We start from the raw sequence: 23,417 nt of genomic DNA, 5'->3' as shown, positions 1-23,417 counted from the left end.
TCTCAGCCAGGACTGGATCTACATGTTTTTTGAGGGGGGGCAAAATTTAAAAATGACGCCCCCTTATGGGCCCATAGAATACAATGGACTCCATACCCAATTTAGCCCCCCCCCCACATCAGCACCTGGGGCAAGCAACCCCCTCTACCCCCCCCCAGATCCGGCCGTGCTCTCAGCCCCACCCACCTTACAGGGTGTCTGATGTGGGGGGAGAAGATATAGGAGATTGTAAGCTGCTCTGAGTCTCTGATTCAGGGAGAAGGGCGGGGTATCAATCTGCAGTCTTCTTCTTCTTCTTCTTCATCATCATCATCTGGGAGAACTGGGTTTGATTCCCCACTCCTCCACTTGCACCTGCTAGCATGGTCTTGGATCAGCCATAGCTCTGGCAGAGGTTGTCCTTGAAAGGGCAGCTGCTGTGAGAGCCCTCTCAGCCCCACCCACCTCACAGGGTGTCTGTCGTGGGGGGAGAAGATATAGGAGATTGTAAGCCACTCTGAGTCTCTGATTCAGAGAGAAGGGCGGGGTATCAATCTGCAGTCTTCTTCTTCAGCGTTTACCCCAGAACAGCTTCTGCTGTTTTTGAAGCTTGTAACCCCAGTCGAGCATAACAGGCCCTATATCGCGAATGACATTTTTATATCGGCGTTCAGTTCAGAATTAGCGAGATAATATTTCAAATGTGCCTGCAGCTTTATCTGCCCACCATAAATGGAACAAAAATTAGCAGCGGGAAGGTCAGAATATCAGCTGGTGCATTTAGATCACAATCTTAAGTGCTTTAAAAAAAAAAAAAAATTGTGTGTGCACGATGACCTGAACATTGACCTCAGCACTTGGACGAGCGGGAAGGTGATTTAGAAATTCTTTAGAAGCAAAACAAGCCCTAATCACAATAATAAAAAGACATTTTCATTTGTTTGCCTACAAAAGACTAATTGCAAAAGTATTATGTCCTGGATTTAAAACGCCTCCCCCCCTCCACACACACACACCAACTGCACAACATACTGGTAATAACTTGTCCACATTGAAGAGCCTCACTATATTTTGACTTACTTGAGTTCTAACAATCTCTGCGATCTTCAAACAATTTATTCCATATCTTTGTAACTGAATTCTCAGCACGTTTGCAGGGATTTTTTCTTGATGCACCCAACATTGATAAGAAACATGTGGCACCAGACAGTGAGTGGCAGCCAGCCAAACTGTGAAAAATAACTTTTATAAAAACCACACACACCCTTCCGCTCGCAAGGTTTTCTGCATAGGAAACTGGATTGCAGAACTCACAAAGCCCACATTGGGTCTTAAGAACAACAGCAAAAAATCCATATTTGTAAAAGTACTCAAAGGACTGCCTTCATTGGTACCAACAGCAGGAACTCATTTGCCTATTAGGCCACACACCCTGACACCACCATTGTTCCACATAGGGCTTTTTTGTGGAAAAAGCCCAGCAGGAACTCATTTGCCTATTAGGCCACACACCCTGACACCACCATTGTTCCACATAGGGCTTTTTTATGGAAAAAGCCCAGCAGGAACTCATTTGCCTATTAGGCCACACCCCCTGATGCCAAACCAGCCGGAACTGCATTCCTGTAGGTTCATGCTCAAAAAAAGCCCGGGTACCAACCATTTTTTACATCCTTCCTGGAGGAAACAGCCTCAGGTTGATGGTAGGCTGGCTAGGGTGCAGCGGGAACTCATTTGCCTATTAGACCACACCCCCTGATGCCAAGCCAGCTGGAACTGCATTCCTGTGCGCTCTTGCTCAAAAAAGGCCCTCTGTATATGTGTTCTAAGCCTCTTTTCACTGTGTGCTACCATTGTGATCTGAATCAGTCCCTCAAGCACCTGGAAAGCACAGAGCTCCCAGAACCTGTCTTGTCACCCGACTCAGGGTTGTCTGGGGGGGGGGGGGGGGTGGAACTAACATGTACTAAAGTCTCAGGTGCAAAGGCCGGGTTAACAAAAGCTTTGCTTTCATTAATCACTGTAGAACTGACTTAAATCTCTCCTCCTCCCTAGCTGCTGCAGTCAATGAGATGTAAAGAGATGGGGGGAATCGGATTCAGTTATGTCAGTATCTTTTTTTGGGGGGAGCTAAACCTCACTGTAGTCCAAGCTCTGCTCATGACCTGAGTTCAATCCCAGCGGAAGCTGGGTTCAGGTAACCGGCTTAAAGTTGACTCAGCCTTTCATCCTTCTGAGGTTGGTAAAATGAGTACCCGGCTTGCTGGGGGTCAAGTGTAGATGTCTGGGGAAGGCAGTGGCAAACCACCCTGTAACAAAAAGTCTCCCAAGAAAACATCCTGATGTGACCCATCCCCATGGGTCAGTAATGACCTGGTGCTTGCACAGGGGACTACCTTTACCTTTAAGCCTCAGAAGGGAAGTCTTTGCCTCAGGTACTGCCTTCCTCCCCACCTTACCCTGTACAGAGACATAGTGGCTGTGAGCATGAGTTGTTCTATTTTATTTATTTTTTTTACAAATATTAAAGTGATATTCATCTCTGAATTTTGCAGGCTGCCCGCTACTGATCTGCGTTGTCTCGGTAATTTCAGCTATGGAAAGCTACGGAGAAAAAAACAAGTAAGTTCTGGAACATAATTAATTAATTAATTAATTAATAACTGTTTGTGGAGTTCAATGATGCACAGGGTGAATACAGGAAGCTGGCTGATCTATTGCACCAGACTGGGCTCTCCTATATGGTCCTTGTGGGCTCCACAGAGCCTGTCGATACCTTTTCATGTGCCCACCAAGCAGGGCTTTTTTTGTAGCAGGAACTCCTTTGCATATTAGGCCGCACCCTCCCTGATGTAGCCAATCCTCCATGAGCTTACAGTAGGCCCTGGAAGAAGAGCCCTGGAAGCTCTTGGAGGATTGGCTATGTAAGAGGGGTGTGGCCTAAAATGCAAAGGGGCTCCTGCTACACAAAAAGCCCCGCATCCAAGTATTTTTTTTTTTTAGAAAGGAGGTAGCACTCAGTGGGGCTTTTGCCCACAAGGCTTCTTACTGGCTGGGCGGATTCTTAAAACCATTGCCCTGCTCCACCTCCTGCAGCTGCCATTTTGTGGCAGCCATTAGGCCACACCCATTGATGTAGCCAATCCTCCAAGAGCTTACAGGGCTCTTTGTACACGGCCTATAGTAAGCTCCAGGAGAATTGGCTACAGTAGGGTGTGGCCTAATATTCAAAGGAGTGCCTGCTACAAGAAAAGCCCTATGTCAAATTTCCAAAGGTACCTGCAACTTCGAGAAGGCTGCGGATCCCTGAGCTAGAGTGTCACTGTCAATATTGTCTACTGCGACTGGCAGTGGCTTTCCAGACTGCGAGGTCTTTCACATCACCTCCAACTGATCCTTTTTCTTAACTGGAAGTGTGTTGATGAAGGAACCTGTGACCTTCTTAATGCCAAGCAGGTGTTTCCATACCTGCTGAGCACCACTGACCAACCACAATGCAAGGTGAAAAAAAACTTCAGGAAGGGGAATGAAAACATTAGTTCAAACAATGGGGTTGGTTTGTTCTTGTGCCTGTGAGCTGTCTTGGGAGGTCTCTAAGGTGTACATGATGTGAAGTGAGGAAGCTATAGCTACTGCCATCAGCAGTTCTAGTGACTGGGGTGTTACCTGGGAAACAAGGGGAAATATACATCTCCGTCCTTTATGTTAGCATCTCGTGACCCTGGATGCAGGTTCCTTTAAGTCTGTATGTACACTTGTGCATTTGGAAGTAAGAACAAGAGAAATGAGAGTGAGACAATTTTAATTCAGTAGAGAATTGATTACAGAGTGTCTGCAAAAAGGGGGAGAGAGAGGGAGGGAGAGAGGCATTTAAACTGGATTCAGACAATAAATGCATTTGTAGCAAGAGCAGCAAAATTAACAAAACGGGCCGTTTAAGACCAGCCCAAATGACTGCCTGGCAGTTTCATGGAAAATTTACAAAACCTCCCGGTGTGCGTGCATCTACCTGACTGTGACACAACAGAAGAAAAGAAGGAGAGGGACTTCGGTGAAAAGAAATGGGGTGGCGCAGGATGCTTGCGAAGCTAATCTGTCTAGCAACAAGGGGGAGATGGGGAGAAGAGGAGGGGGGAGAGATGATACGAGGGAGTTAAGGGGAAAAACATACCCTGCATTTTGGTGTCATACAGCAGAACATATTCTCAGGTGAAATGATAAATAAGGTTCGTATTTCTACTGGGTTGGAGGAGAGTTTTTGTGTCTGCAAGACATACAAAAGCTGTGGGCTGACCAAAAGACTTAGCAGATCAAATCAAACTTGAACTCTCCCTTGAAGCTTAAAATAACTAAACGGAGGCTGTCATACTTTGGGCACATTATCAGTAGACAAGACTCCCCGGCAAAGACAATCCTGCTAGGAAAAGTGGAAGGGAACAGGAAAACAGGAAGAGTCAACCTGAGTTGGATGGACTCAATCACGGAAGCCACAAGGGCCCTCTGTCTTCAAGAGCTGAGCAAGGCTGTTAACAGTAGAATGTTTTGGAAGGCATTCATTCGTGGGGTTGCCACAAGTCAGAATCAACTCGATGGCACTTAACGCACAGGCACACTTCTACTGAGGATCCCTGAGAGACCCTACAATAAATCATTGCTGAAAACACTAGTCCAGGGGTGGCCAAGCTTGTTTATCATAAGAGCCACGTAGAATGTATGTCAGATGTTTGAGAGCCACAAGACATGAGTGTCAGATGTTTGAAAGCGAGAGGAAGGCAGGGAGAGGTGGAAAGAAAGCAACTTTAAATGCATCATCCAAGCCACTGGCTGTCTTGGAGGAGGTTTTTAAGAAGGGAAATGCTTTCTCCAGAAAAGTCAACAGGGCGGTGGGGGCTTCGAGAGCCACACAATATATGTGAAGGAACCACATGTGGCTCCCGAGCTGTAGTTTGGCCACCCCTGTACTAGACACTGCAATGAAATTTCTAGGTACTGTGGAACCCTGGTGTTTGGTATTTATTGAGTCTTGATCTAGGCATTATTTTGGAAATCCACAGAAGTATTCTGAAATGTTTGTTAATATCCCTCAAGTTCTGGTCCTCTTAGTAGTCTGGTTTTTTAGAAGGCAAGAGGGGCTTCACGGTTCCCCATGGGTAAGTTGGTTGCTAAAATGCAGCTGGATCTTCCTTGGCACTGTGTGACCCTCCCCCATCCCCGACGGTCAGGGCCGGCCCTAGACTGTCTGGCACCCAAGGCAAGGCTAACTTCTGGCTCCCCCCCTGCACTGATAACGTCACCGAGTCACATGGGGGGGTGCTGAATTTGGCACGCCCAGAAGGCCGGCACCCTAGGCAGTCACCTAGTTTGTCTACTGGCAGAGCCAGTCCTGCAGGCAATTCAAGGCTGATAGGAGAAAATACCATCCTTGCTAGTGACTAAGCCTACTATCTCGTAGAGAGCCAGTTTGGTGTAGCGGTTAAGTGTGCGGACTCTTATCTGGGAGAACCGGGTTTGATTCCCCACTCCTCCACTTGCACCTGCTGGAATGGCCTTGGCTCTGGCAGAGGTTGTCCTTGAAAGGGCAGCTGCTGGGAGAGCCCTCTCAGCCCCACCCCCCTCACAGGGTGTCTGTTGTGGGGGAAGAAGATAAAGGAGATTGTGAGCCGCTCTGAGACTCTGAGATTTGGAGTGGTGGGAGGGACATAAATCTTCTGCTTCTGGTCCCCATATACCTTCTGTCCGTGCAAGGGTATTCCTGAAGTTCCCCATACTCCATTAAACTAAATTTGCTGTTGGCATTCTCTGCCACTAAGTTAGATTTCTTTTTAAAAAAGGGAATCGAAACATTTAAGAAGAATAGGCCATGATTCAGTGGAACTTCCATGCTCAGAGGCAGTCTACTTCTGAATATCAGCTGCTGGGGGACAACAGCTGGCCATGACTTGAAATGGGATGTTGGACTTTGGTCCGACCCCGCTTCTTTTAAGCTGCGATCACACCCACTAAATAATGCACTTCCAATCTACTTCCAGTTCACTTTCCAACTGGATTTTGCCAGTTCACACAGTAAAATCCAGTTGGAAAGTGGATTGGAAGTGCATTGTTTAGTGGGTGTGATCACAACCATAGAGTGCGACTAGCACGAGATCCTGTATTGTGTAAACTAGCTTAACATTTTCTTGTGTTCTGATCTGAATGCCAGAGGTGGAATCCCTAGCTGTGTCTCAAGGGAGTGCCAGGAACCCACTTATCATTCTGTGACCCCTATGGTGACCCTTCCAAACCCTGTATCAGACAAGAGTCATAAGAACATAAGAGAAACCATGTTGGCTCAGGCCAATGTCCCATCCAGTCCAACACTCTGTGTCCCATAAGGACATAAGAGAAGCCATATTGGCTCAGGCCAATGGCTCATCCAGTCCAACACTCTGTGTCACATAAGAACAGAAGAGAAGCCATGTTGGATCAGGCCAATGGCCCATCCAGTCCAACACTCTGTGTCACAGAAGAACATAAGAGAAGCCATGTTGGATCAGGCCAATGGCCCATCCAGTCCAACACTCTGTGTCACAGAAGAACATAAGAGAAGCCATGTTGGATCAGGCCAATGGCCCATCCAGTCCAACACTCTGTGTCACAGAAGAACATAAGAGAAGCCATGTTGGATCACGCCAATGGCCCATCCAGGCCAATGCTCTGTGTCACAGAAGAACATAAAAGAAGCCATGTTGGATCAGGCCAGTGGCCCATCCAGTCCAACACTCTGTGTCCCATAAGGACATAAGAGAAGCCATATTGGCTCAGGCCAATGGCCCATCCAGTCCAACACTCTGTGTCACATAAGAACAGAAGAGAAGCCATGTTGGATCAGGCCAATGGCCCATCCAGCCCAACACTCTGTGTCACAGAAGAACATAAGAGAAGCCATGTTGGATCAGGCCAATGGCCCATCCAGTCCAACACTCTGTGTCACAGAAGAACATAAGAGAAGCCATGTTGGATCAGGCCAATGGCCCATCCAGACCAACACTCTGTGTCACAGAAGAACATAAAAGAAGCCATGTTGGATCAGGCCAGTGGCCCATCCAGTCCAACACTCTGTGTCCCATAAGGACATAAGAGAAGCCATATTGGCTCAGGCCAATGGCCCATCCAGTCCAACACTCTGTGTCACATAAGAACAGAAGAGAAGCCATGTTGGATCAGGCCAATGGCCCATCCAGTCCAACACTCTGTGTCACATAAGAACAGAAGAGAAGCCATGTTGGCTCAGGCCAATGGCCCATCCAGTCCAACATTCTATGTCACACAGTAGCCAAAAAAACCAGGTGCCATCAGGAGACCCATCAGTGGGGCCAAGACACTGGAAGCCCTCCCACTGTGGCCCCCCAAGCACCAAGAATATAGAGCATTACTGCGCCAGGCATAAGAGAAGCCATGTTGGATCAGGCCAATGGCCCATCCAGTCCAACATTCTGTGTCACGCGGTGGCCAAAAGCCCAGGTGCCATCAAGAAGTCTGCCAGCAGGGCCAGTCCTGTTTGGTGTGCTGGCTGACATACTTGCTTCCTAATTTTCTTTACCCTGTTCCAGGTTTCTTTAACACTTCAGGCAATTTCTTACCAATGCCACCCCATCCCGTTGTTCTGCCTGCACCTATTGGGCATTGACCCAGCTCCAAGTGATTCCCACCCCAACTTCCACATGCTACTGAACTAGCCGTGATTGTGGAGAGGAAACAGGAATCGGCCCTCCCCCATCACGTCTGATCCATCTCCATTCACGAAGAGCGCTCTTCATCTCTGATCTTAGATCTACCTTTTTGCTGTGGACACTGCTTTGAGAAGCCTTGTCAAAAAGAAAGCAGTAGATATGTATAATTGAACTTCATTTAACCCACAAAAAAACAAGTGTCAAGCCCTGACTTTGATAGCCCAGGGTAGCCCAATCTTGTCAGATCTCAGAAGCAAAGCAGGGTCGACTCTAGCAAGTATTTGGATGAGAGACCTCCTTGAAATACCAGAGGTGGGAGGCGGGGACAGGTTTTATTAAGTCACCTCCTTGAATATCCTCCAGGCCCCCAGTAGGGGTCAGTCACCAGAGGCTGCCATGACGTCCAGGGGCACGCACACACGCACACAAATTTTTAAAACCTCCACAAAAGCGTCAAGATCCAATTTCTGTTTCTGGAATACAGATGGCAAATTTGATCGGAAGGTTGCAACTTGCAGGATTTTGCAGTTCAGCAGATGCTGCCGGGTTAGAATAATTACACTGCTTCTGCCCTGGGGTTTGTTTCCCACTGATTCTTAACCTGAAGATATGAGAGAGAAGTTGAACTTTTTCCTCCCCCACCACTCCCCCTTTTCCTTTGGCAGGTGGAAAAAGAGAGGAGGGAGGGGGAAGACCCAGAATCTTTCTCCCGCTGCAAGGAAGAATAATGCCCATAGCAAAAGCGTGCTTTGATGAATGACATGTTATGCGGCGCAGCTGACAAAAATGACAAATTACATGTGTTTGTTCGGTGGATTTGCCCTCCTACTACCCGGAGGCATGTCAGGAAAGGCAATTGCTGCTTTCCGTCTGCGATGGATCAATCAGAGCGAGAGCCCACCCAAAAGCGCTGTGCAAGAAGGCAGAAATAAATAGGCATGCTCAGTTCTGAGTGACCCTGTTCCTCCGGCGTTTTCCAAAAGCAGCCCGGAGAGCAGGAACGAAGTGCACGAATCTCTCCATCGCGTGAATAAATGAGGGGGAAATGCCATTGCTCTGGAATTTTGTTTTTAATTAATGCAACTTTTGACTGGGTTGCCCAAAGACTCTCGACTGAAATTCATTTGAACAGTAATGAATTGGTTGTTACCATAGTTTCCAAATCTAGAATGCAGGTATTTGGTTTTGTTTGAATGGAGTATCAGTTAGGGTCATACTAAGATCTGGGAGTCCAGATTTCAAAGCCTCTTTAGGGTTACCACCCTCTAGATGGTCTAGCTGAACCACTGCAATGTACAGAGTGCCCAGCAGTATCAGTGCAATCACAAAGTGCCTAGCAGAACCCAGTGCCCGTGTGGCAATGCCAGCTCAACAGGATTGATGTCAAGCACAGAATCACAAATGCAAGCAAGGGGCATGGGGTTTTGCAAGCCCTGTGCAAGAAAGGAATGGGGCAAGGGGAGAGGGGAAAAAACCTTCTTGAAACTGACATGACAAGTTTGAAACTGACAGCAGTTTTTCCAGGGCTGGAGAATTCTGCCCCCTCTGTTGCTTTGGAGTTTGGAAAACATTTTCTTTGAGCAGAGGCAGTCTGTCTGGAAATGTATCCAGTTAAGAACCTGCACAAACCTCCAGGAACAGCTCAAAAGTTCTTGGAAAGGTCCTGCCAGTTGACCTGCCATGAGCTTCCCTTTGCGAACCATGAACTGGCCAAAGTTTGCTGTGAACTTTCGTTCGTGAGCTGGTTCATATCCATCCTTGGTTAGAAATCCTTTTATTTAAACCAAAGTCGCTCAGTGTGAAATAAGAAAAAGCTCTTCAGAACAATAAAGGAAGAGGCTGGAAGGAATCTGCCCAGTCCTACTCCCTGGATGCTCCACGAAAAGCAAGAGAGGTGAGGCTACTAGAGTAGAAGCTTTTGCACATTTGGAGATGCACAGAGACCCAGAGTTGCCACCCTCCAGAGTTAGCTGTACTTGATGCAAACGCTGCATGGATAGGGGCTGCAGCTCAGTGGTAGAACATCTGCTTGGCATGCAGAAGGTCCCAGGTTCAGTCCTTGACATCTAAATTTAAGGGGAACAGGTAGGAGGACATGTGAAAGAAAGATCTCCATTTGAGACTCTGGAAAGCCGATGCCAGTCTGAGTAGGCTATATTGACCTTAATGAACCCATAGTCTGACTCAGTATAAGGCAACTTCAAGTGAGGGAAATCTTTGGTTGCTTTCCTCTTATGTATTTGGAAACTAGCTGCATATTTGCAAACTAGACAGGCTTTTTACATCCTCTTTTCTCTCTTTAGCCCTTAAAGCTGCCCAGTGACTGCTACAAACGTTTGGACTTGATCCAGTGGATCTCTTCCCATAGCCCTTTGCCCTGGCATAAGAAGCCTTCCCCTGATGCCAAAGCTTCCGGTCCTCTTTTGCCAGGGAAAGGCTCCTTGTGCCAGAGGAGAACCACCAGTCTCAGTGGAAGAGGTCCAAAGGAGATATGAATTGTCTTTGTTCCTGTCATTTGCACTGAATATCTTTTTGTTGCTGTTGTTAAAATGTGTTGCTGTTGTTAAAATGTGTGTCCAACTGCTGTTGAAGGTCTACATTCTTACAGTTTACATTCTTAACCCACCAGCTAGACAGCTCACCGGACCCCATCCCCTCATCTGAAGATGCATGCACACGAAAGCTTACATTCTGAATAGAACTTTGTTGGTCTTAAAGGTGCTACTTGACTTGTACTTTGTTCTGCATTGAAACCCGGTTCTGATCTTGCAGTGGTGAACAGCGTTTTCCCTTTTTCTCTCTGCAGCTGCTGGCTTTCCCTGGAGAACGGCGCAATCTGGGCTTTCGTGGCTCCGGCTCTGTTCGTCATAGTGGTAGGCGCACAGCTTTAACGCCTATTCTGTCTTCATTCCGTATGTGTGTCAGGGGCACGGGTATGCTGTGGCTAAATCCCACCCCACCCCACCCCCATTTTTGTGAGCTTTTTTCCTTTTTGCCATCAAACCACAGCTGGCTTGCAGTGACCCTGTAGGGTTTTTTAGGCAAGAGATGAACAGAGGTGGTTTGCCATTGCCTGGGCTGCCTTGCGTCTGATCTCAGGGATGGCCAAGGCTGTCTCTGCCTGATTATGTGTGCACCTGCAAGGGGCCTGGGAAAGAACAATGGGAGAGGGACTGCTTGCTTCACATCTTGGGTTTGAATGTCTAACGTCAGGCCCGAGGACTGTTTATGGTCTGGCCCTTGGGGATTGCTGGGCCGAGACCCGCCCCTCTCATGAGCATTGTGAAGGACTGCTGCTGGGGTATGTGGGTGCCTTTGAAGGTCTGCTGGGAGCAGATGAAGGGAGGGAGGGAGGGCTGGCAGGGTTGGGGGGTGGGAGCCAGCTACCACCAGTTCCGTTTGCACGTGATTATCCCAGATGGTGTGGCCTAATATGCTAATGAGCGTGTGACCTAATATGCTAATATTAGGGGATGTGGACCTAAGCATTTGCCTAGGGTGGCAGGCTGGGGTGTGTGCATGAGCTGAATTAGGCTCTCCCCACGTGACTTCAAATAGAAAAACAATTATTTGCGTTAATTTTGCCAGCCTGAATTGTTCTCCCTCGGCGGAGTATTGTTTTTTAAGCTGATGGTTTTGTAAGGCCCGCGAATGATGTTATAAATGACTCTCGGCAGAAAAAAGGTTCCCCACTCCTGGTCTAACGGTTCACGCAAAAGGTGTAAGTAGAGGGCATTTGCCTGCCAAAGCTAGTTTCCGCAAGAATCATCTTGCTCCAAACCCGTCAGTAAATCAATAAAAGACTATTTTCTGAATGGCCTGGTGTTGATTACTGAACTGTTGGGAAATTGACACCTTAGTGGCCTCCCATTCAAGTAAATCTAACCCTGCTTAGTTCCTGAGATCAGATGAGATCGGGCTAGCCTGGGCTATCCAGTTCAGGGTGTGGCCTCTGGTACTACAGCCCTACCTGGCAAAGCATCCAAGCGGTGATTCCTCCACCTGCAGTCTGAAGTTCCAGCGGGGACAGAACCATGCGATTCTCCTGATCATGTAGCTTGGCTCTTCATGGGGAGAGATGAAATAAATGGTAGGGAGAGTCAGAGGCAGGCAATGACAACCTCCGAACACCGTTTGCCTTGAAAACTCTATGGGGTTGTTGTATGTTGACTGTGACCTGGTGGCGAAAACAAAACAAACCCCCTCACCTGGATGGCCCAGGCTAGCCTGATCTCATCAGATCTCAGAGGCTAAGCAGGGCCAGCCCTGGTTAGTCCTTGGATGGGAGACCGCTGAGGAAAGTCAGGGTTGCTATGCGAGGAAGGCAACGGTAAAGCACCTCTGTTCATCTCTTGCCTTGAAAACCCCATGGGGTTGCCATTAGTCAGAAGAAGAAGAATTGCAGATTTATACCCCGCCCTTCTCTCTGAATCAGAGACTCAGAGCGGCTCACAATCTCCTTTATCTTCTTCCCCCATAACAGACACCCTGTGAGGTGGGTGGGGCTGAGAAAGCGCTCCCAGAAGCTGCCCTTTCAAGGACAACTTCTGCCAGAGCTATGGCTGACCCAAGGCCATTCCAGCAGGCGCAAGTGGAGGAGTGGGGAATCAAACCCGATTCTCCCAGATAAGAGTCCGCGCACTTAACCACTACACCAAGCTGGCTCTCCTGGCTGTGACTTGACAGTGCTTTTCATCACACAAAGACTCAAAAAGCCACAATAAGGGTTATGCCCACCTGTGTAGCTATGGGGCAAGTAGTGGGGGCTAGAGCCATTACTTTGCTTTTGTTGCTGTGCTGAGGGGGAAGGGAAGGCTGTTGCTATCGGCAAGGGTATTGCTTGCATGTGGTTGCAATGGAAAAGTGAAGGGTTTTCACCACAGACACTGCATCAGGAGAGCAGAGAGCAGAGCTGGTCACAAGCTGATGATGTCATCGGAGGGCGTTACTACAAGCCACTCAACAGGCATGGTTCCCACACTGGACAGTGCTTACTGATGATGTCATCTGCAGTGTTTCCTCTAAGCTGAGTTAGTGTGAGCTAGCTCACAGTTTTTTAGCCTCCGCTCACACATTTTTGTCTTAGCTCAGGAAATATGGCCCCTGAGCAAGCCAATTTATGCAGCAGCTCACAACTTTAATGCCTCTCGCTCACAAAGTGGAATTTTTGCTCACCAGACTCCACAGCTTAGAGGAAGTATTGGTCATCAGAGTGCACTATCACAAGTTACTCGTCAGGCATGGTACCTATCTTGGACAGTGTTGGCTCACCCCCACTGGTAATGACAGCCCCACCCCGTCATCACACAGTGAGGTCCCGTTAATACAGTCCACACCCCACATCTTGTACCCTTCACTTCACCCCTAATTTATTGGACCTTCCCAGAGTAAGCATAAGAACAGAGCAGAAGCCATATTGGATCAGGCCAATGACCCATCCAGTCCAACACTCTGTGTCACACAGTGGCCAAAAAACCCAGGTGCCATCAGGAGGTCTGGGCCAGGACACTAGAAGCCCTTCCACTGTGTCCCCCACAAGCACCAAGAATTCAGAGCATTACTTGTCCCGGACAAAAGAACATTAGAGAAGCCATGTTGGATCAGGCCAATGACCCATCCAGTCCAACACTCTGTGTCACACAGTGGCCAAAAAACCCAGGTGCCATCAGGAGGTCCATCAGTGGGGCCAGGACACTAGAAGCCCTCACACTATGCCCCCCAAGCACCAAGAATACAGAGCATCACTGTCCCAGACAGTTCCGTCAATACGCAATCAAACCCATTTTTCAAGTATCTCAATACTGCATGCCTTTGGGGGAACCCAGTTGTTCCCAAGTGGAGTATGATATTCCCCATTGCAAGGGCAGCTAACAAACCGCTGTACAATTTGTTCCCGCTGGTTATATCCTGGGGAAATAGATCCACTGGCTGCTGCGCAGGCCTTTCCCTCCCTCGTTGCACTTTGAGCAGTGCTTTACGATGGGAAGAGCCACGTCCCTCCACTTCCCAGTTTGGGAAAGCCAAGCCAAGTGCTGGAGCCTTTGCAGCTTTAACACTCCATCAAAGGAGGATAGTTAAAACAGGTCTGTTAGGTTCAGATGGCTGCTCCGGGTGCATCTGTCGGCTATAATGAATTTAATCTTTCTAGACGAGAGTCGCAGGTTCATGACTGAGCTACTGATACGTGAATGTATTACAGGGCTTTAATTATACCCGTGCATTAAATTACAGCGAATTGTTGCTTAATCACTTGGATTGCTCAAGGAGTCTGCGAGGGATTAAGGACGAGCTTCTTTCCTCTGGAAGGCTCTCTGCGGCAGCTCTCTGTTGATGTTTTTTTATCGATTAGCCTGCTGTACCTCCTGCGATAACAGTGCTCACCGCCGCTTTACTAGCAAATGGAAGGATAAACGTATTGATTCAGAATTTACACCTCTGTCTACCGTAGCTTCCAAAGAGCTTGTGGATTTTCTAACCAGGAAGCCAAAATGCAGACTGCATTCTCAGGAACAGCTTTGCAATGGTGCTTAGATTTTGATTTTTTTTAAAAAAAAAGAGAAAAGGAAGGATGGGAAAGGCTTCCCATGGTAAACAGGAGTCTTGTGGTACCTTAAAGTCTAGAAAGTTTGTATTCTAGCATAAGCTTTCGTAAACTGGAACCTCTTCCATCAGCTGCATGTACTGGGCCCTTGGTAGGTATGCCGATAGATGATAGGTAGGTAGGTAGGTAGATGGATGGATGGATGGATGGTAAATATTGAAGATATTGAAGAAGAAGATATTGGATTTATATCCCTCCCTATATCCTGAATCTCAGAGTCTCAGAGCGGTCACAATCTCCCTGTGAGGCAGGTGGGACTGAGAGAGGTCTCCCAGAAACTGCCCTTTCAAGGACAACTCCTGTGAGAGCTATGGCTAACCCAAGGCCATTCCAGCAACTGGAAGTGGAGGAGTGGAGAATCAAACCCGGTTCTCCCAGATAAGAGTCCACGCACTTAACCACTACACCAAACTGGTAGATAGATAAATGATAGATTGACAGATGGATAGAAGGATGCAGGGGGGTTTTTTGTAGCAGGAACTTCTTTGCATATTAGGCCACACACCTCTGATGTAGCCAATCCTCCCAGAATTTGCAGTAGACCCTATAATAAGAGCCCATAAACTCTAGGAGGATTGGCTACATAAGAAGGCTGTGGCCTAATATGCAAAGAAGTTCTTGCTACAGAAAAAGCCCTGAACGGATGAATGGATGGATGGATAGAAGAAGAAGAAGAAGAAGAAGAAGAAGAAGAAGAAGAAGAAGAAGAAGAAGAAGAAGAAGAAGAAGAAGATGATATTGGATTTATATCCTGCCCTCCACTCCAAAGAGTCTCAGAGCGGCTCACAATCTCCTTTACCTTTCTCCCCCACAACAAACACCCTGTGAGGTGGGTGAGGCTGGAGAGGGCTCTCTCAGCAGCTGCCCTTTCAAAGACAACTTCTGCCAGAGCTATGGCTGACCCAAGGCCATTCCAGCAGGTGCAAGTGGAGGAGTGGGGAATCAAACCCGGTTCTCCCAGATAAGAGTCCGCACACTTAACCACTATACCAAACTGGCTCTCCAGGTAGACAGATGGGTGGGTAGATGGGTGGATAGATAGACAGACAGAAAGACAAGCAGACAAGGGTTGTGAGCCTCCAGCCTGGAGATCTCCTAGAATTGCTGCTGATCTCCAGACAACAGAGATCAGTTCCCCTGGAGAAAATGGCTGCTTTGGAGGGTGGCCTTTACAGACCCCACTGAGGTCTCACCTTGCCCTAAACTCCTCCTTCTTGAGACTCCACCCCTAAGTCTCCAGGAATTTCTCACCCCAAAGTTGACAGCCCTAAGACAGACAGATGAGATTATGAAGAAAAAAAGTTGTTAATGGCAAGGTCAGTGGGGCACAAAAAGCGGGAAATGGGTAAAATCCAAATACCACTGAGAAAAGAACAGATCGTGCACACTAGCAGAAATTGGAGATAGCATGAATGCCCTAGTTTTGCCAAGGTGATTATCCTCTACAATGACTGAGCAATCCCAGATCCTGGTTCATTCTTTGGAGACAGCGCTAAGCGCTCTGATGAATTCTGATTGGGGGCTTTGCAATCATAGCTCTGCTGGCTGGACAGGAATGCAAATTGTTGCTGTCATCATTGTTAATAGGACTTTAAAATATTCCTTTTTCAACCAGGTTAGGATAGGAGAATGGAGGAAGCCATTTTGAGGTCCCCGTTGGGGAGGAAGGCGGGGTATAAATGAAGTAAGCAAATAAATAAATAGCAAGAACTGAGAGTTATGTTCAGTCCCAGAAGTAATGTTCCACTCAGCATGGGGGAGGATGGGTTGGTGTTTGAGGATGTCAGTCCAAATCTTCCCAGACTGGTGGGTCGTGGCTCAATGATAAGTGTGTGCTTTGCACATAGGAAGTCCCAGGAACAGTCCCTGGTGTCTCTAGTTAAAGGATTTCAGGGCGAACGTAAGAACATAAAAAGAGCCCTGCTGGATCAGACCAGTAGTCTATCTAGTCCAGCATCCTGTCTCACACAGTGGCCAACCAGTTCCTCTGGAGGGCTAACAACAGGGCAGAGAGGCTGAAGCCTTCCTAAGAAGATCAGAAGAGCCCTGCTGGATCAGACTAGAAGTCTATCTAGTCCAGCATCCTGTCTCACACAGTGGCCAACCAGTTCCTCTGGAGGATCAAGAACAGGGCAGAGGCTGAGGCCTTCCCCTGAAGTTGCCTCCTGGCCCTGAGGTTCAGAAGATTAGTGGAGGTTCCCCTCAGTCACCATGACTAGTAGCCACTGATAGACTTCTCGTCCATGAATCTATCTAATCCTCTTTTAAAACTATTGGCTTGGTATCAGGGGTGTGGCCTACTATGCAGATGAGTTCCTGCCAAGCTTTTTCTAAAACAAAAAACCTGTGTGAAACAATGGGGGCATTTGGGGTGTGGCCTAATATGCAAATGAGTTCATGCTGGGCTTTTTCTGCAAAAAAGCTTTGAGTGAAACAATGGTGACATCAGGAGGAGTGGCCTAATATGCGAATGAGTTCCTGCTGGACTTTTTCTACCAAAAGAGCCCTGCCTATGTGGCGTAGTAGCCCTTACTCCAGAGAAAAGCCTGTTATGAGACTGGTTGCCTATTGAGTAAAGTTACCAGCCCGCCCCCCACTGTTGATCAGCTGACTGGAAGGGGGAGGGAAGGCAGGCCTAGGCTGCTGTCATTGGTGACTTAGTGATGTCACTTCAGATGTGTACCAGTCCTATAAAATGAAACCTACCTGTCACATTTTTAACCCACCCTTCCTCCAAGGGGTTATAGTAGCTTGCCTGGTTCTCCGTTCCACTGTTTTATCCTCACAGCAACTCCATGGGATAGGTTAGGCTGAGAGAGAGTGACTGGCCCATGATCACCCAACAAGCTCCATGGTAGGCTTCCCAATCCCCAGGTGCCAGAGGGGGATCCCCCGGTTTTACAGGCTTCCCCCCTCCTCCAGCCAGCTGGCTGGCAGGGGAAGCCCCACCCCCAGTGGTGGGATTCAGCAGGTTCGCACCAGTTCTATGGAACCGTTACCTAATGCGCTATTGGTTCTATAGAACCGTTTGTTGGTCAGGCACCCTCGGATCAACAGGGACTTTCCCCTCTAAGTGCCTAAAACTCACCAGTTTCTTTTCCCCACCAGACTGCAAAAAAGCCCAAGCGAACAAGTTAGACGCACGCCCTGCCAGGAATTGCGTCTCACTCCCTCCAGCCCCTTCCAGCTTCACCACTCCCACGTGTGATTAAAACCCAGGCGCCGAGGAAAAAGCAGCTCAAGCTAACCACCGCGGTGCCTTCTGGGACTCGTAGTCCTTGTGCTCGGGAGCGCAGCAGGCAGGAGGCTCGAAAGACTACCAGACCCGGCATGCCCCTCGGCAAAGAAGGGCTCCAAGCCCTGCTTCCCAGGCATAGAGGAGAGCAGGCTTGCTCCACCACCCCTTTTGCCCACCCACACAGCCTCACTCCAAACACGGTGGTGGACGAAAGAGGCAGTGTGGCCTCTCTCTGAGGCTGCCTCCCCTTCCAGGGGAGGTGGCCAGAAGCAGCCCCAGTCTCCCCCGTATTTAAAGACCCCCATGGGGGCAGGGACATGGGAGCAGGGTGGCCTGGGGCAGCAAGAACCCGTGCACCACCCCCCACAGTCTGTGGAAAAATTGTCTGCTACAAAACTGGTCCCTGGTGCCAAAAAGGTTGGGAGCCACTGATTGAAAGGACAGGCACCAGCAGCTTCCCTGCGATTGTGGTGCTTGTGCCTCTAAAAGCCAGTTTGGTGTAGTGGTTAAGTGTGCGGACTCTTATCTGGGAGAACCGGGTTTGATTCCCCACTCCTCCACTTGCACCTGCTGAAATGGTCTTCGGTCAGCCATAGCTCTGGCAGAGGTTGTCCTTGAAAGGGCAGCTGCTGGGAGAGCCCTCTCCAGCCCCACCCACCTTGCAGGGTGTTTTTTGTGGGGGAGGAAGGGAAAGGAGATTGTGAGCCCCTCTGAGACTCTTCGGAGTGGAGGGCGGGATATAAATCCAATATCTTCTTCTAAAAACAACTCCCCTGGCCACCTGGAAATCTTTCAAAACAACTGTTCCATTTCCCCAGCCATTCCCCATACAGAATAATGGTCCTGAAAAAACTGGAAATGGGGGGGGGACCCTCCACATCCAATTACCATACAGGTATCTGGAATTCAGGAATATTGGAATTACCAATATATTCCCAGTCCAATATACCTGAACCTGAAAAGGTACTTTTTTGGCACGTCCCACCCAGGACCCTGGGAATTATATTGTTATGGACAGTTGTTGGTATTTATGGCGAGAAAATGGTTGGATCCAACACTGAAGAGGGAAAAAATCAAACATTAGTAAGGACATAGGTGTATTAACAGCAGTTAGTGACTAGTTTACCAGGTTTCTATCCTGTTTATCCTTTCTATCAAGAGCCAATTTGTTGTGGTGGTGAAGTGTGCGGACTCTTGTCTGGAAGAACTGCGTTTTATTCCCCACTCCTCCACTTGCAGCTGCTGGAATGGCCTTGGATCAGCTATAGTTCTTGCAGAGGTTGTCTTTGAAAGAGCAGCTTCTGGAAGAGCTCTCTCAGCTCCACCTACCTCACAGGGAGTCAGTTGTGGGGGAAGAAGATAATGGAAATTGTAAGCCACTCTGAGACTGATTCAGAGAGAAGAGTGGGGTATAAATCTATGGTCTTCTTTTTCTTCTTCTTCTTCTTCTCTTCCTCAAAATTGTTCAAAGCAATTGTTCAAATTGTTCAAAGTTAGGAGCAATCGTGTTTTATTTAATTGGCCAGAAGAAGAAGCCAAGATTTGTTGCAATCAGAATTCTGGACTGGGAAGACTGAAGGTCAAATTCCTGCAAAACTCACAGGCTGATTTCAATCAGTCACTATCAGCGCAATCCTAAAGCCATTTCCCTATGCAGCCCAGTTGCATAGACCTGCGTGAGTCTGAGTTAGATCTCCTAAGGATGGTGCTGTGTCTGTCAGCCCCACCTACTGCACAAGGTTGTGCGGATTTAAAGGGGAAGGCTAGTAAACCATGTATAACATCATGAGTACCTTAATACAAAGATGGGCTACATCAGGGGTAGGGAAATGGCTGAGAAGTTGAATGCATTTTTTGCCTTCACTGTGGAAGACGAGAAGTGTTTGCCCGCTCCGGAACCACTAATTTTGGAAGGGGTGTTGAAAGACCTGAGTCAGATTGAGGTGACAAGAGAGGAGGTCCTACAACTGATAGACAAATTAAAAACTAATAAGTCACCAGGTCCGGATGGCATACATCCGAGAGTTCTGAAAGAACTCAAAGTTGAACTTGTGGATCTTCTGACAAAAATATGTAATCTTTCATTGAAATCTGCCTCCGTTCCTGAAAACTGGAAGGTAGCAAATGTCACCCCCATCTTTAAAAAGGGTTCCAGAGGATTTCCGGGAAATTACAGGCCAGTCAGTCTGACTTCAATACCGGGAAAGTTGTTAGAAACCATTATCAAGGACAGAATGAGCAGGCACATTGATGAACACGGGTTATTGAGGAAGACTCAGGATGGGTTCTGTAAGGGAAGATCTTGCCTCACTAACCTGTTACAGTTCTTTGAGGGGGTGGACAAAGGGGACCCAATAGATGTTGTTTACCTTGACTTCCAGAAAGCTTTTGATAAAGTTCCTCATCAAAGGCTCCTTAGAAAGCTTGAGAGTCATGGAGTAAAAGGACAGGTCCTCTTGTGGATCAAAAACTGGCTGAGTAATAGGAAACAGAGAGTGAGTATAAATGGGCAGTCTTCGTTGTGGAGGACGGTAGTGCCTCTCCCCAAAATACCCTCCCAGTTTCAAAAAGATTGGACCAGGGGGTCCAATTCTATGAGCCCCAAAAGAAGGTGCCCTTATCCTTCATTATTTCCTATGAAAGGAAGGCATTGAAAAGGTGCCTTTAAATGTGAGGGCCAGAACTCCCAATATGGAAATATCTTCAATAAATCTTTCTTTAAACATAATCTAGTTGTCTTTACCCCTTTTACTGTTCTTATTGCAGTATTTAATGCGTGAATTATTAAACTACCTTTCGGTATATCTTTTGATATAGTTAAAATGGTCATTAGGACATAGAACCTGTTGTTAATTTATTTGAATCCCACCACTGCCCACCCCCACAGCCATCATGCACCTCCATGAACAATTCCCATAGGGAATGATGAGGAATTGATCTGCGGGTATTGGGGGCTCTGGGGGGGGGCTGTTTTTTGAGATAGAGGCACTAAATTTTCAGTATTGTATCTAGTGCCTCTCCTCAAAATACCTCCCAAGTTTCAAAAAGATTGGACCAGGGGGTCCAATTCTATGAGCCCCCAAAGAAGGTGCCCCTATCCTTCATTATTTCCTATGGAAGGAAGGCATTTAAAAAGATGTGCAGTCCCTTTAAATGTGATGGCCAGAACTCCCTTGGAGTTCAATTATGCTTGTCACACCCTTGCTCTTGGCTCCGCCCCAATGTCTCCTGGCTCCACCCCCAAAGTCTCCTGGCTCCACCCCCAAAGTCCCCAGATATTTCTTGAATTGGACTTGGCAACCCTACTCCATGGCCAAGTGAGGGACTTGACCCCAGGTCTCCCAGCTCCTAGCTCAGCATTCTCATCACTGCATCCCATCATCTGAAAACCGCATACCGAGAGAGGGATGTTTCTATGTTCTCATATTATTAGGTTTTGTTGTTTTCATTGTTTGCTTCAGTGACTGACGTGAATATGTAGATATTATATCTATTAGTGGAATAGACTAAATTGATCTTTCCTCTGGAGATATATGTCTGGTTGATTCAGAATTCAGCAAAACTGCAAGCCATCAACCCTACTGTTAGGGCTGACATACAGGAAGACTGACAATCAAACGTAGGTGTCTGTCAGCATTCACCAGTGAATTCCTGAGCTATACCCTCATAGTCCACCTGAGGTTGTCTCAATATTTACCCATTTTCAGACATTCACTGTAATGCATATACATAATTTGGAGCGTTATAACAGTCAGAGGCTGCATTCATTCTTGCTTTCCACCCTCTCCTCCTTGTTTTGCATCCCAACCCTTATCTCATTGCCTTTGTATTGTTAATGCATTTTCATAGGTTGCTTTCCAGAAGTTTTGCAGTAAACCTGGAACCCAGTGAGCAGGCACAGAAGACTGCTTTCAGTTCCACCCATTTTGCTACAATCACCTGCAGCCTTCAGGAGTCCCAGATTCACGGGGCTTAAACAGTCGTGATGATGGAGATTGTAGATCTCTATCATTCTGTGACAAGGAAATTGCACAAGAACATAACCTCGTTTTGAATTTGGCCATAGTGGAAAGGATGAGGGGATTTAACCCTTCAAGTCCTGCTGTGTTTCACTAATGAAAAGTGGGTTTGCATTCTTCGTTAATTCTTTTAAAGAGACGGGGTTAAGAGGGTTCATGTCCCCCCCCCTTTTGAAACATCAGGGATTAGAAATAGAATAGAACTGTTCAGGAATAGGAATAGAGTCTGTTGCACTGCTTATTGTAGGCATCATCTCACTTTTATTGCATTGTCTTCTATCTTTGTAGTCCAATTCCTACACATGAACACAAGAAGCTACCTTATACTGAATCAGACCCTTGGTCTGTCAAAATCAGTGCCGTCTACTCAGACTGGCAGCAGCTCTCCAGGGTCTCAGGCAAAGGCCTTTCATATCACCTACTGCCAGGTCTTTTAAACTGGAGATAACGGGATTAAACCGTCAGGGGAGGGACGGTGGCTCAGTGGTAGAGCATCTGCTTGGGAAGCAGAAGGTCCCAGGTTCAATCCCTGGCATCTCCAAAAAAGGATCCAGGCAAATAGGTGTGAAAAACCTCAGCTTGAGACCCTGGAGAGCCGCTGCCAGTCTGAGAAGACAATACTGACTTTGATGGACCAAGGGTCTGATTCAGTATAAGGCAGCTTCATATGTTCATGTTCATAAACCCGGGAAGTTCTGCGGGCCAAGCAGATACTCTGCCACTGAGCCACACCTTTCTACATCGTTTGTGGAAGATCTTGCCTTAGTTTGTGGTTTGCATTGTTTTCTAACTCAATCTCAGGGGTGGAATTCTAGCAGGAGCTCCTTTGCATATTAAGCCACAACCCCTTGATGTAGCCAATCCTCCAAGAGTTTACAAGGCTCTTTTTTGTAAGCCCTTGGAGGACTGGTTACATCAGGGGTGTGTGGCCTAATATGCAAAGGAGCTCCTGCTAGAATCCCACCCCTGCTCAATCCTATTTCAGTTGCATTGTTTGTTGGATCTCTTAATAACTGCATTATTTTTTAATAATCTGTCTTGAGCCTCAGTGAGCGAGGCGGACTGTAAATAAACAAACATTAAAGGGAGCCCCGTGGCGCAGAGTGGTAAGCTGCAGTTTTGCAATCCAAGCTCTGCTCACGACCTGAGTTCGATCCCGGCAGAAGCTGGGTTCAGATAGCTGGCTCAAGGTTAACTCAGCCTTCCATCCTTCCGAGGTTGGTAAAATTACCCAACTTGCTGGGGGTAAAATGTAGATGACTGGGGAAGGCAATGGCAAACCACCCTGTAAAAAGTCTGCCGTGAAAACATTGTGATGCGACATCACCCCAGAGTCAGAAACGACTGATGCTCGCACAAGGGACTACCTTTACCTTTTAAAGGGAGCTCAGTTTTGATTGTTGAAATTGAGTGAACATAAGAGAAGCCATGTAGGATCAGGCCATTGGCCCATCCAGTCCAACACTCTGTGTCACAAAGAGGCCAAAACCCAGGTGCCATCAGGAGGTCCACCAGTGGGGCCAGAACTCCAGGAGCCCTCCCACTGTTGACCCCCCAAGCACCAAGAATACAGAGCATCATTGTCCCAGACAGAGCGTTCCATCTATACCTTGTGGCTAATAGCCACTGATGGATCGCTGCTTCATATGTTTATTCAATCCTCTCTTGACGCCGTCTGTGCTTGTAGCTGCCACCACTTCCTGTGGCAGTGAATTCCATGGGTTAATCACCCTTTGGGTGAAGAAGTACTTCCTTTTATCTCCTCTAAACCTACTACTTATTAATCTCATTGAGTGCCCACAAGTTCTTGCATTCTGAGAAAGGGAGAAAAGTACTTATTTATCTTCTCTTTCCCATGCATAGTTTTGTAA

General features: G+C 47.5%; 1 protein-coding gene across 3 annotated transcripts in view; it reads left to right on the top strand.

Moving 5' to 3' along the window:
• ADGRD1 (adhesion G protein-coupled receptor D1) overlaps positions 1 to 23,417 on the top strand; it is a 442,408-nt gene that overhangs the window by 316,885 nt on the left and 102,106 nt on the right. For all 3 annotated transcript variants that reach the window (XM_060250081.1, XM_060250080.1, XM_060250079.1), the window contains 2 exons: positions 2,535 to 2,601; positions 10,495 to 10,561. In XM_060250081.1, coding sequence (XP_060106064.1) covers positions 2,535 to 2,601; positions 10,495 to 10,561 — 134 coding nt within the window. The remainder of the gene's footprint in view (positions 1 to 2,534; positions 2,602 to 10,494; positions 10,562 to 23,417) is intronic.

This window comes from Heteronotia binoei, chromosome 11, assembly GCF_032191835.1.
Source record: "Heteronotia binoei isolate CCM8104 ecotype False Entrance Well chromosome 11, APGP_CSIRO_Hbin_v1, whole genome shotgun sequence".
In the NCBI taxonomy this organism is placed as follows: domain Eukaryota; kingdom Metazoa; phylum Chordata; class Lepidosauria; order Squamata; family Gekkonidae; genus Heteronotia; species Heteronotia binoei.
This window is presented reverse-complemented; position numbering and strand designations above follow the sequence as displayed.